Source organism: Numenius arquata, chromosome 4 (genome assembly GCF_964106895.1).
Source record: "Numenius arquata chromosome 4, bNumArq3.hap1.1, whole genome shotgun sequence".
Classification (NCBI taxonomy): Eukaryota; Metazoa; Chordata; class Aves; order Charadriiformes; family Scolopacidae; genus Numenius; species Numenius arquata.
This window is the reverse complement of record NC_133579.1, coordinates 34,899,704-34,913,435: the sequence shown is the minus strand read 5'-3', so window position 1 is coordinate 34,913,435 and position 13,732 is coordinate 34,899,704. Positions and strand designations below refer to the sequence as shown.

The 13,732-nt window shown below is 45.2% G+C and overlaps 1 protein-coding gene across 1 annotated transcript in view; it reads left to right on the top strand.

Moving 5' to 3' along the window:
* Positions 1–1,012: 1,012 nt before the first annotated feature.
* Positions 1,013–13,732, top strand: part of TMEFF1 (transmembrane protein with EGF like and two follistatin like domains 1) — a 123,399-nt gene continuing 110,679 nt past the window's right edge. The window contains exon 1 of the mRNA XM_074146584.1: positions 1,013–1,250. Within this exon, the coding sequence (XP_074002685.1) occupies positions 1,013–1,250 (238 nt within the window). The remainder of the gene's footprint in view (positions 1,251–13,732) is intronic.

Here is a 13,732-nt window from a genome sequence, read left to right as displayed (position 1 = left end):
TTGTCCTGTGTTTTCCCAATGTAAAACTGATACCAGTGCCGTCAATATACAGAAAGCTTTCAGCCACGCAGCAAGATGCTGAGGGTCTGCACTCCAGACACGTGCCCGGCACCCTGTACTTCTGACCCCCCTCTGCAGCGTCTCCACATAAGGGACCGGGAGAAACGCTAGATAGTAAAAACACTGTGTCACAAAAGTCACTGCCTTCACCGTAAACATATTTATTTACTTGGATCTGTACAAACGCTCCCGCCATACGTGCTGGGCTTCCGTTCCGTAAAAACTAAACGCAACCTTTACAATTAATCAATAGCAGAGATGGTCTCTTTGCTTTCTTCCCCATCCCCACTCGCGCCGGCTTATTAGTGAATAATAGACCATCTCGGGGAATGACAAACGACGTGCCAGCGGCCCTTCTCCCTCGCCCCCCCCGCGCCTTGGGACCCGCTCTGCTTTCATTCACCCATCAGTATTACCCCCGCACGCCTTTGGCCGGTACCCGGCCCCGGCCCGGCCCCCCCGGCGCACCGGGCTCCCCCCACCCGCTCCCAGCGGGGGCGGCCCCGCCGTGCGGGCGGGCGGGCGCTGCCGCCGCCGCTCGCCCTGCCCGCCGGGCCAGGAGAAGCCCCTCAACCTCCCCTCCGGTCCCGGGGGAGGGGGCTGCCATCACGTGTGCTTCCTCCCCCTCCTCTCCCTCCTTCTCCTCCTCCCCCTCCGCGGCGGCGGCGGCGGCGGCAGCAGCAGCCGCCTCGGCTCCGCTCCCTTTGTTGCAGGCGGAGCGGGCGCCGCGCACAAAGGAGGGCGGCCGGGGCGAGGCGGCCCCGCCGGCGGTCAGGAGCGGGAGGCGGCCGCCGTACCGCCGGGGCCAGCCCCCGCCGGGCGGGCGGAGGAGGCGGCGGCGGCGGCGGCAGCAGCGGGTCTGCGCGGCCGCCGCGGCGGGGATGCTGAAGGTGTGCCGCGGCGCGGCGGAGAAAGGACGGTCCCGCCCGGGCGGCGCCGCGGGCTCCGGTTGATGCTGCGGGCCTGCCGCCGCCGCCATCCCTCTGCTCCTCGGCCGCCCCTCGCCATGCTGGGAGAGAGCCCGGCCGCCGCCCGGCCGCTGCTGCGAGCGGGACCCCCCCTGGCGCTGTGCTACACCTCGGCCCTCCTGGTGCTCGCCCTCTCCGCCCTGCCCGCCGGCCGCGCCTCCCACCCCCTGCCCGCCTCCGAGTGCCAGGCCGGCGGCAAGGGGAAAGGCATCAACTGCTCAGGTAATGCCCCGCCGGACCCCCGCGCCCACCCGTGCGGGCAGCCCACGCGTGAACGTGGTTGGGGGCTGAGTGTGGCTCCCCCTCGCTTCCCCCCCGGCGCCCTTGCTCCTTTCCTCCCTCCCTCCCTCCCGCCCCGGCCCGGCCCGGCGCGGCGCTGCGGGCGGCGGAAAACAAAGGAGCGGCGGCCGCCCCGGCCCCGGGCGCGGCGGGGAGATCCCCCTTCTCCGGCGGCGGGGTGGCGGGGGGAGCCCCCCTCTCCAGCGGCTCACCGCCGAAAGGAAGGAGTTTGCCGCCGTCTCTCGGCTTTTGTTGTTCCCCTCCGCCCCCCCCCCCCGCCTGCTCCGCCGCCGCGGTGCCGGCAGGTGCCCACCGGCCGCCCCGGGGGCCACCCGCAGCTCGCCCCGGCCGCCCCGCGGGCGGAGTGAGAAGAGGCGGAGGGGGACCCGTGAGCGCAGCCCCTCGGGGCTGGTTCTTCGGTCTCACTCTGCTCCAGCCCGGAGCCGGGGGAGCCTCTCCATCCCTCCTTCTGCCGGTTGCCTGTGCAGATCCACTCAGGATGAGGTGTAGACGGCAACACACTCTGTGCTGGGGGCTGAATACGGTTTTTAGGGATTTTTCCTGCTTTGGTTGCGTGACAGGAGAATGCTTTATTATGTTTGCCCATCCTATGCATAAGTATATGCTGATATAGTACAGTTTTCATGTAGATAGATAAATTGGTTTGGCGTGACAGTGGCACGTTTTCTTGTATCTTGAGCGATACAGTGTTTTTAAAGTAGAACAAAGTAAATGCGTGCAATGTAAAGTTTACAGTTTGTTAGAGAGACTTGCTTTTCTTCTAAAACTATTATTTAGAAAAGGTAAACATTTTTTTTATTTTTTTTTTTTTGCATTTTCTTTTTTTCCCTTCCCCTCCGTGGAATTGCTGTGTGTGCCTCCCACTGCTTTTTGAAAGGAGAGGTTTGTTCCGCCGCGAGGGTGGGCAGCCAGCGCCGCACAAAGTGCCTTCTCCAAGGTGATGAACGTTTCTTGCCCTCTGCTCAGAGCCCCCCGCTCCCATTGTCCGCAGCCGGATTGGGAAGGCGATTTCCACGTTGGAAAGGGAGCTCTGGCTACCTCCCAGGATAAGGGTCCCCAACCTGTACGACAGCTTTCGGGAAATGAGTGAATGGAATAGCGATATTCCTCCCAATTACATTTTATAATATGCATAATGCTGCTAAAGCAGGCTATCAAATTTGCAGACCGGCAAACTGTGGCAAAATGGTCTTGCAATATAATAAATCTAACTGCTATTCACTCTCGATACGCTCATTTGTTCTTCGTTGTAGCCAGTTTCGACATCTACTGTGTTCGTGTGTGGTACCACAATACTACTCTCTTACTGCTGCCTGACTTTTTCATTCTATTTGTATGAATATCGTGGTTATTTTTAAAGAGAGGTTAATAGGTTAATGTGTCACCGGCATTAGCGGCTTACCCGTAAGAGACATGTGGGTCATTAGACCACGGCATGTGCATAAATCGGTGAGATTAAATATGGAAGGCTGATGAAATATATGAGGAAGTTTCTAAGATAATGTGGAACGCATGGATGCTGTTATTTAGAAACCATCACGGAAAGAGTGCTTTCCAACCTGGAATTAGAAAACCGTATGCTGTATTGAAGACATTCAGAATTATTCAGTTCTACTAAAAATAGGCTGAAGCAAATACATGTGCTATGTATGTACATATGGCAGGCATTGCTTTTAGTGTAACTACAAAAATACGGAAGGAAAATTTCATTTAAAAATGTAGTAGTCAGATTCTGCTGTGTGTTAACTGTTTCATGCAGAACTGCAGTGTTTCAGTTCTCAACATGAATTTTGGAAGAACTAATATCAATACATAATATCTGGGACAGATTTTCCCCTCACTTACCTCTGCACGGCTTCATTAACTTTTACTGGATAAGCTACTCCCTGCAAAAGATGAGTTTCCTATATTTACACTTGGGGCCAGACGTTGGCAATAGCACTCTTCTCAGCGGACTGCTACCATGTACATTGCTATTTATACTGAAAGTTAAACTTAAGAACACTATTACTACTTTTTCATCAAACGCTTGGACTCTCTATTACTCTCCATACTTGGAGAAGCACAATTCTTCTCTCCTCTATTATTTTGTCATTTTGATTTTTGCATCCGGTTGACTTGCTGCCCTGGAACAGTTTCTTACACTTATTGAGATGGTTCCTGAGCTTGTAACATTTTATCATCACTAGATCATGTAGCTACCTCTATTTTTTGTTAAATTTTTAGGAAATACAGAACTCCTCTCCATTATTTCTCCAGAATATACTGCTTAAGAAAGAGTTTGCTGTAGCAAAAGAACATTGCAAGGCGGACGACACAGGCAGGCAACATGACAATTAAGAGAGCTTTTTCAGCCTTGATTCTGCCCCTTTGGCACATGCATTTCAGTTCAGTCTTTTGTTAAATTATGATATAATTGTATCACCCCAGCCAAGGGAAGAACATATAATCAAGTGATTAGAGCAGGAAACACAGAAGTAAGGCGTACCAGGAGTCAATTGACGATATGGACTTGTATGTGTTTGTTCATCTGTCAATCTGTACTTCGTTAAGCTAGGAAAATTAAATAGCCCCATTTTACCCAGAATGGGGTAAAGACCAAGTTGGTGTTTCTTTCTGGAAAAGAGAACCTTATGTCGATGTTTTAGAGATGTTATATTGTTCCCAGTGCTACCTGTAGTCATCTGTAACATTTCTGGTCCTCCCTGACTGACTGTGAGCAGAGTGGTGTGATCCTTGCTTCTCTGCTCAGCCTGTCAGATAGTCGTGTCCTTAATAAAGGCTGTGAACTACAAGGGGTTATTAAGCATCCTGAGTGTAAAGGTGAGTACAAAATCTAGTTAGTTCATGAGCTCCTAATCTGCTGGTACTCTCCAGGGACACGCGCTCCGCGCGGGCATCTTCAGTTTCAGTCCAGTTGAATCTCCGGTATGAGACATGCTCCGGTCACACGCGTGGCAGCCACAGGAGTTGCGATTTGATCATAAATGACCAAACACTGAGGGTTTTGGTGAGAGGTACACACACTTAACAGGAGATACTGCTCAGTGCATTGGTTTGGATTTGTATGCCCAATCCTAGTCATTGGTTGGACTAGATGATCTTAAAAGGTCCCTTCCAACCTCTGTGATTCTGTGATTCTGTGATTCTGTGATTTTAATTAACAGTGATGTGTTTCTGTTGCCTTTCAGCTTGTTGTTCCTTCATGTGATAAAATATGCTTGTTTGGGACAATTCCACACACCTTCTATGAGTCTCATAGGCCATATGCTGCCCCTGGTTTCTTAAATTCTCTTTGAGTGAAGTGGGTAAAGATAAAACTGTTTCGAGGTAGCTTACTGAGGATTGAATGAGGTCAAGGAAAAATTGAGGACATTTCATGGAATTCCTCTTCTGAGGGGTATGAATGCTTTTCTTTTGCACAGTCATAACATGCCTGAAAGAGTTTGTAGATAAAAGTAAATGGAAATTACCCATTAGGGAGAGGGAAGAGGATAAAGGGACAAAGGAAAGTATCCATCCAGTGATAGGGTGATGGCAGAGTCTATGATGGGCTGTTTATTGAGCATGAAAGTACAAGCTGTCAAAAAGCTTGTAAATTTTTAGAGAGAACAGCAGAGAAAGCTATAGTGGAGCCATCCTTCACCACATATACATTATCTAAACATTCAATATGGTTTAGAGAAATGGTTTCTGCCCTGAAATAACTCACTGAGTAAATTAGACAAACAGAGAATGTGGAAACAGCAGAACAAAGAGAGAGGTGAAGCAGAGAACATGGTGAGCCAACAGGAGTTCAACAAGCAGAAGCAAAACTCAAGTGTTCTCGTATTTTAAAATGTGTTAGGATGAGGAGGGAGGGGTAGACATCATCAGTGGGACAAAAGCGTCTGAAGGCTGGACAACAAGAGTGGGTCCTGAAGAGGGATGGGAGTGGAAGGTGTTGACTGGTACACGAGCAGAAGGAAGTGAGGAAGCAGTATGAGGAAAAGATACACAGCTCAGAGAGGGAGCAACTCACCGAAGATGGACAAGGGTGGCAAGAACTGGCCACACCATATGCTTTTGTTTTCAAAGCATCCCTTTTCTCTTGTGTGAATAGAGTTTTAGAGGAAGAAGAGGGGAAGGGCACAGGAAGTGAGGGAGACGAGCAAGAGGAGATGCGGTTTAAATGCTGGTAACGCAGGAACATCTAGGAGCGTGATCATAAGTCTGTGTAGTATAACAACAGAAGAGAAAAATGACATTAATTATTGATTACTTCACACACCCAAAGAGGCAGCAGTGCATCTAAAGTATGGCTACTGTCACTGTTCCTGGAGGTGCATGTGGTTCCATAGAAAAAGAATTCCTCTTTTTATCTCATCCTTGCTGCTGTCTGCTTTCCACCATCGATGAACATGGGCTTATTCGGAATTTGCACATCTCTTTCCTCAGCCATCTCCTGCTGAGTTTGTCTTTCCCCCATATCCTTCATGTGCAATGGAGGCCGTTTGATTAGGGACTCTTAGTTTCCATTACTTTGTTAGATGCCATCGAGTCTGTTCTCTGGACCCTGTAGCAGGGATCCCCATGTTTACTATTGCAGGATAGCAGTGCTAGCAGAAGAGACATAGCACGCATATTTCCAGAAAATTTATCTGCTTAAGTCTTGTCTGTGTAGCACTTTGATATGATGTATGTAACATATTTGTACCTGCTGTAATCAAGAACTAGAAAGTAAGAATGTTATCTTCTGCGTTCTGTGTGCAGGCTACCAGTGGTGCATTCTTGTTCAGGGCTTGGCACCTTGTGGGAATGGTGGGGAATGGCAAAATCTGAGGATACAGGGACCAAACCAAAGCAGGGGAGCACTTGGAATACTTTGCCTCGTCAGGAAACTGTTTCTGCTCGAATGTTGCCCTTGCTTTTGCTAACTCTGCTTCCTTCTAAAAGGCTTTGACAGTGAGGCAACGAGAATTTTAAAAGTGCTAAAAACCTGAATGAACAAGACTACAGTAGGGTTAGAAGCACAACATTTGGGGCACAAGCTCTAAATGCCTAAGGAAGCAGTTTCCTAGGGAGAGGATTATTCAATTACCTTTACAAGGGTCTCTTTCTCAGAAGCATTTAAGATACCTCAGCACTGAGAAGGCGGCACACTTTTAAAAATGCTGTCTGAGTTATCGACAGATTACCGTTTTAGGGCTCAGATCAGGATGAACTGTCACTACTTTGAGGCATGTTACCTATTATGTGTGAGCTGTTATAGCTGAAAACTTCACCTCTTTCCTTAGGATAAGAAGGAGTCTAAAGCTACTCGTATCTGGTGCATCCACGCTGTGAGTGGGTTGGCCAAAATGAGTTTTGTGTTTGCTCTTTCTCACTCTAGGCTTGTGTGTTGTCTGAAGCTTGGGTCCAGACTGTCCCTGCTGTGATAGGGAAGAGCTGAACACAAGCATGTAGCTCCCTTGGCCCTGCCGGTGCCCAGTCCATGTGGCAGATGTGGATTTGGGAGGATATAAACCTCAGGCACTGCCGGTCTCTGGAGCTCGGCCTTGGTTTGTGCTTGGGCTCAGTGGGGACTCTATGAACCAGAATCAGATATGGCCTCAAGACTGGCTTTCATCCGTGCTTATCTGTTGGAACAGACATACCCTTTGTGGTTTTTGTGAAGATTAAGTGGATGAGGGCTTTTTTTGGTATATCATTCTAAGTTACACAAGGCCAAAACCATTTGTGCTAAAGGTATGAAGCCATGCTGGCAAGAATGTAAAGGCAGGGGATGGAAGAGTTGTACAGGTTCAGGTAAATTAGCCTAATTATTTTTAAAAATAGACATCTTTTTATGTTTGCATAGATAAACTTGATCTGAAATGGTATACAGGACTAGAATAATTGGTTGTTTTATCTAACATACTATGACTTATGTTCCCGTAAACGAATTATAACAGTCAAGCCAAATAAACTGTGATATGTGTTTGTGCCGATCGAACTTCTGAAGTAAATGATCTAGACTCAGTCAGGTTACATATCACTTTGAGAAACTATCGCAAGGCATGAATATAAATCAACTATAAGTAAAAAGTAAAAATGATTAAAAAGAGAAATTAAAGCTTAGACAGTAACATGCGTGTATTTGTTTCCCTTTAGTGTAATTACCTGGAGATGAAATGTCCTTGCAGTACAGGTTCTTATGCTGATTAAAGAGCCAAAAGGTAATTAAATAGAATTGAAACTGTCAGAATAGCAGAAAATCATCTAGTAACAGGTGTCACTCCATCATTGTCACTAGTGGGAACTGGTAGCGTGATGGAACAATCGAGGCTTGACTGAAAGGACTGGATTGAATCCAATCTCTTTATTGTTTTTTGAAAGGAGAAAAGAGGAGCTATGTTCTTTTCTTGCTATTGATGTAAAGATAAATATTCTGTACTTATAGCCTGTTGGTTTTCTTCTGGAGTTGACAGTAGACTGGATAAAGGGGAGAGTTAATATTTACTTGGACTTGGAAAAAGCAGAAGCTGTGGTCAAGGTCTTTGTGTAGAGAAGTATGAAGGCAGAGAATCCCACAGATATCGACAGGGGGCTCGATTTACCCTTTTCCGATAATGAGATTATCACTTTCCACCATTGATCCGTGAACTGAAATTGCTTGTGACTTTTCCAGCCTGTGGTCAGACTTTGGGGATTGTCCACAAAGCAGGTAGCTACGGTAGCTGTAGCATCTGGGGAAAAAAAAATGCTAAGCACCAGGGATATTGAAAAAAGGATGTATTTTTCTGACTCTAGACTACTGCTTATCCTCCTTAATAAGTCCCTACAGACGCTGTGGAACAAAAGTGGAGACAGAGGACATGTTTGCATTTTTGAGGTAAAAGCTCAACTTTTTGTAAGCAGTCTGTAATATTGAATAGGGCTGAAGACCAAGGAAGTTATTCATAAATTATTCTTAAAAAAATCATTCTATTCCAAGAATAGCTTTAGATAATAAGAAAACTATAATTAAGTAATATGCTGCAAACTAAATAGTTCTCTCTAATCCAATTGCTGTAATTTATTCTTAGATCATCTTGAAATTCTAACAATTTAGAAATACAGAGAAATACAAGAAAAAGAGAAAGAGCGTGAGAGAGTGGAGTTGCATTTTGTGGACCTCCTAAGTGTGTAGAGAAGGACTTCTTTGACTAAATCAATCCATAGTAACTTTTACTTTATGAAACCATTTCTTGGCAAAATGGGTCTCTGTCTGGTATTTTTCTTCCAGAAAAGGGTAAGAAGATACAGACAAAATCTGGCTAGGAGTAAGTTCAGCAATCAAAATTGTGATCTGATGAAATTAAGTTTCCTAAAGAACCTTAAAGCTGTCCCTTTGTCTTGGTGAACAGCTACAAGGTATCTTTAGTTCTAATTTAGTTCACGGATGTCTTCAAGGGGATCTGAGAGCGAATTCTTTCATCTTGTATTATTAGATAGGTATCGAGTGATGCCATTAGTTGTCTAAATATTTGGGATTTATGGTCATATGCTCCTTAATTTATTTATTTGTTTGTTTTTAAAAAGAAAAGATATCAGGTCATTTTTGTCTCTTAAAGATTCTTACCATGGAACCTTTGTCTTTGTTGGAGTGGGGAGCAAGAGGACAGTGGAGCTCTTTGCTAGGAGAGTACCTAGAAGACTTCTGTTCCTGCTGCCCAGTACATCTCCAGACCTGGCTGGGTGTGGGCTGGGAGACTGACCAGGCTCTGCATGCATTTGCATATATATTGCTGATGTGAATTTCTCTGTTTAAGAGAGCAATTTAATGTTACACTGATATCAGTGTTCATTTTTTAAAGTTGCTCTAAAACTGCCTCATTGGTCATAGCACGATTTGTGAGGAGGTGGTGTTTGACTTGCAAATGGGGATTTATTTTAGGATAATTTAAATTCTCATTATAGTAGACAATTTCTAAGGACTGAAAAGACAGGACTTTTCTGATAATAGATTATGTGTTACAGCAACAGTGTTTAAAGGATCTGATTCAAAATAAAATTAAATCCTTGTAATACCTCTCTTTTGACTTAGTATTATAAAAATAAATTTAGTTGCAATTACAGTCTTGAAACACCCACGTTATATAACTGTGTTCAAGCTGACAGGGTCCTCATCCACGCTTCAAAAATAGTGTTAATTAAGACCAGCAGGAAAACATGTGAAAATGAAAGAGAAGAAAATCGGGAACAAGACAGAACTGTCAGTAACTTTTCTGAAGGGACCTGGCTTCTCTCGGTAGCTGCCGGCTCCTCCCCTAGCCCGTTTCTACCAGGCCCCCTCGCTGTGCTCCTCTGTGTCTCAAATAGCTGCAAAGCTCTCTGTGCTTTCCTAAGGCACATAGAGCATCCCGTGGGGCACAGCTGAAGAAGACAACAGGTACGATGTTCTTGACAAACAGTCAAAAGGGTGTTCAGGACTTGAAATGGTTGCTCTCAGGTCTGGTCTGGCGGCCAAAACCTCCTGAAATCTGACACTGCCTGGCCGTGAAGCCTTGGTAGGCAGCCTTATTCCAACTGCCTGGCTGCTGGCAGGCGACAGCCATGTTCCTCAAGGAAAGGCCCTGGGGCATCTCCTCTGCCTCACGCCAATCTCACGGGATGAATGTGGAAGCAGATGGGGTAAACAGGGGCAGCTGGGCGAGCCAGAGAGCTGGATCTGTGCAAACTCCGGTTAATCTGCCCTTGGTCACCATAGCGTGTTCGAGATGAACACAAAATGCTCAACTTTAGGAGCTCCAATTGCTTCACCCCAGATCCAGCCTGGATTATTTCCCGGGTTGATGCATTTCCACCCAGCTTCAGGAGTTTGACACATTTCAGTGTTCACCTGCTGCTGACCAAAAAATCCTGCTCTAAGCAGTGCTTAACTGGTCTCAGTTACTAACTCCTGTGAGCACTATATATGATGATGGAAGAAGAAACGCACAGACCACAATGAAATCATGCTGTCACATCTACTTGCTTATGACTATAGAAAACCTTCTACAAACACATGTATTTCAGCAATGGGTGAGAAATTTAGTGCTCCATTGCTTAAACCAGAAGTGTACAGAAGAGTTCGTTCCACCTTACAAGAGTTTTCCTTGCTCTCCTATTCAGAGACTCTTTCACATGTGGTTTCACATATGACTACAAAGAAGGAGTGATTAGATAAGCATCATTTGCAGAAGTTGCTACATTTCCTCTAAAATTTTAAACCAAACCAGAATCTTAACAAAAGCAGCATAAAAGCTTGAGATATAGACTAGGTAAAGGTGTCAGTGCATATGCAGAAAATGCCTAAAATAGTCTAGGCATTCAAAATGAGTGAGTGCTTTTGAAAATGTGGGTTTTAATCCTTAAGGGTGTCCGTAAAACACAGGTCCAAGATACAAAGTCTTTAGCTGGTTGATGGAGACAGCTCAAACAATGTTTTCAACAGGTATTTACACAGAAAGTTTGATAAAAAATAGTGGCTGGATAGCAGTTTGTTGCTCTAAAACTCAGGGAAGCATTGATCTAATTAAATGTTTACATTTTGCTAATTAGTATTGACTCTGATTGTGTGCTGCCTTTACCTCATCCCTCTGGGAGAGGCAGAGGTCAGTGTGTTGTGCCAAATGGGTTCTCCAGGGCAGAGGAGAGCAGCAGTAAATCCTTAGAAAAGCTAAAGAAAGGGGACACCCTTCCCCCTGAGCAATACCACCCTGTGCAATGGTGGGCAGATAAACTATTAGTTTCCTAAAGCACCGTGTCCCTCCAGCAGCTTTTCCTTCATCCTCCATCTCTCACAGAAGTTTACCTAGACAATTCTGTGAGGCAGAGTTTCTTTTCCCTGTCTTGATTGGAAGTATAATTTTGTGGAAGTATAATTTCAAGGTTATAAAAATGAAAATAAAATAGGCAGGCTCCTGTTGAAGTTACAGAAATTTTTTCTCATATAAAACAGGTGGAGAAGGCAATAAATTTTGTTGTATTTCTTCTCTGTTTAACTGCAAAGGATGTCCTTTTCTTTGCTTGCTCAGATGTTTACACCTACAAAGAATGTCTTTGCGAAAATAGTTATATGTGTTTGAAATGCGCAAAATTGGTTCTGAGCTGTAAGAAATACTCTTTTTCATGTCAGAAACTAGTGGTGGTGATAGGGATGAAACAAAAATTTTGGCTAGAAAACACAAAGAACAGCTGCCTCTTTTTTTTTTTTTTTTTTTAAATGAGAAGAGGCATATCATTATCTCAATGCTCTTTGTTAAAACCTCTGTCTCTAATATAGACGAGTTATCCAGGTGAGAGAACACAACCTCCACATTTGCAAGTGATATTCGTGCTGCTGGCTGAGCAAAGAAAGAGGATCACTGGAACCAGACTCCGAATTTGAGTGTTTTGGGTGATTTATCTACCAGATGGTAAATGCAGTCCAATGTAAAAAATTAGTCTGGGAGCAGGGAATCAATCATCCAGCACACTGATCAGCAAAGGGATTTGGGTGTTATAGCAGAAAAATTAATGAGCTGGCAATCCGCTGCAGAGCAGCATTAAAACAAAAAGATACTACACTGTAATAAAAGAGTCCTCACCCAGAAGACAAAAGAGATGAACATACTGCTTTATTAGACACATGATTAGCCTAATCTAAAGCAGTATATTAGATACCAAAACCCTAATATTATTCACAGAATCAGAGAATGGTTTAGGTAGGAAGGGACCTTTAAAGATCATGTAGTCCAACACCCCTGCCATGGGCAGGGACATCTTTCACTAGATTATAAGCAAAGTGATGACCTAGCTGTGATTTTAAAGTTATTTTAATTACATGACTATCTAAATTGACTTCCATCAAATATTTAAACCAATCTCTAAATCACTTTTACAATCTCTTAATTTCTACCTCACATTGTGTGATGTCAACTATCTAACAAAATACTGCTATTCTCTTCAACATCTGCTGTTTTGTTCATTTTGATGAAGGTGTTTCCCATCTTTTACCATAAAAATACCAGTAAAGTAATGTTCTATTGAAACTACTCCCAAGCACAATAAAAACATGTTCTTACTTGTTTAAGTTTCTTCAGATCTTCATCAGGTTCCAAGTTGTCCAAAATAACAGCAACAAACAAGCTGAGTAGAATCTACAAAACAATTGCAAATTATTTGTTAAAACTTGTCTTATGTTTCTTAAGAACCATAGAATCATAGAACGGTTTGGGTTGGAAGGGACCTTGAAGATCATCGAGTTCCAAACCCCCTGCCATGGGCAGGGACACCTCCACTAGAGCAGGTTGCTCAAAGCCCCATCCAGCCTGGCCTTGAACACTTCCAGGGATGGGGCAGCCACAACTTCTCTGGGCAACCTGTTCCAGTGCTTCACCACCCTCACAGTAAAGAATTTCTTCCTGACATCTATTTAACTCTCCCCTCTTTCAGATTAAAACCATTACCCCCCAACCTGTCGCTACACTCCCTGATACAGTCCTTCCCCATCTTTCCTGTAGGCCCCCTTTAGGTATTGTAAGGCTGCTATAAGGTCTCCCCAGAGCCTTCTCTTCTCCAGGCTAAACAATCCCAACTCTCTCAACCTGTTTTCATAGCAGGGGTGCTACAGCCCTCTGATCATCTTCATGGCCTTCTTCTGGACTTGCTCCAACAGGTCCATGTCCTTCTTATGTTTGGGGCTCCAGAGCTGAACGAAGTACTCCAGGTGGGGTCTCACGAGAGTGGCGTAGAGGGAGAGAATCACTTCGCTTGACCTGCTAATGGCACTTCTTTTGGTGCAGCCCAAGATACAGTTGGCTTTCTGGGCTGCAACCGTTCATTGCCAGGTCATGTTGAACTTCTCATCCACCAACACCCCCAAGTCCTTCTCCTCAGGGCTCTCTCAATCCATTTTCTGTCCAGCCTGTATTTGTGCCTGGAATTGCCTTGACCTACATGCAGGACTTTGCATTTGGCCTTGTTGAACTTCATGAGTTTTTGCAGAGCCCACCTCTCAAGCCTGTCTGGGTCCCTCTGGATGACATTCCTTCCCTCAAGTGTGTTGACTGCTCCACACAACTTGGTGCCGTCGGCATACTTGCTGAGGGTACACTCTATTTCACTGTCCATATTGCTGACAAAGATGTTAAGCAGCACTGGTCCTAGTAGCGAGCTCTGAGGAGCGCCACTCGGACATGGACAGTTGCCCGCAACCCTTTGAGTGCGACTATCCAGCCAATTCCTTATACACCAAGTGGTCCATTGTCAAACCCATGTCTCCTTTAGAGACAAGGATGTCACGTGGGACAGTGTCAAATGCTTTGCACAAGTCCAGGTTGTTACTCAAACATAATGACCACAACTGTTCAGTATAAAAATCTGGAAATCAGAGTTAATTTTGGAAAGTGAAGTTTTTCACTGCTTTCACATTTGTTTCC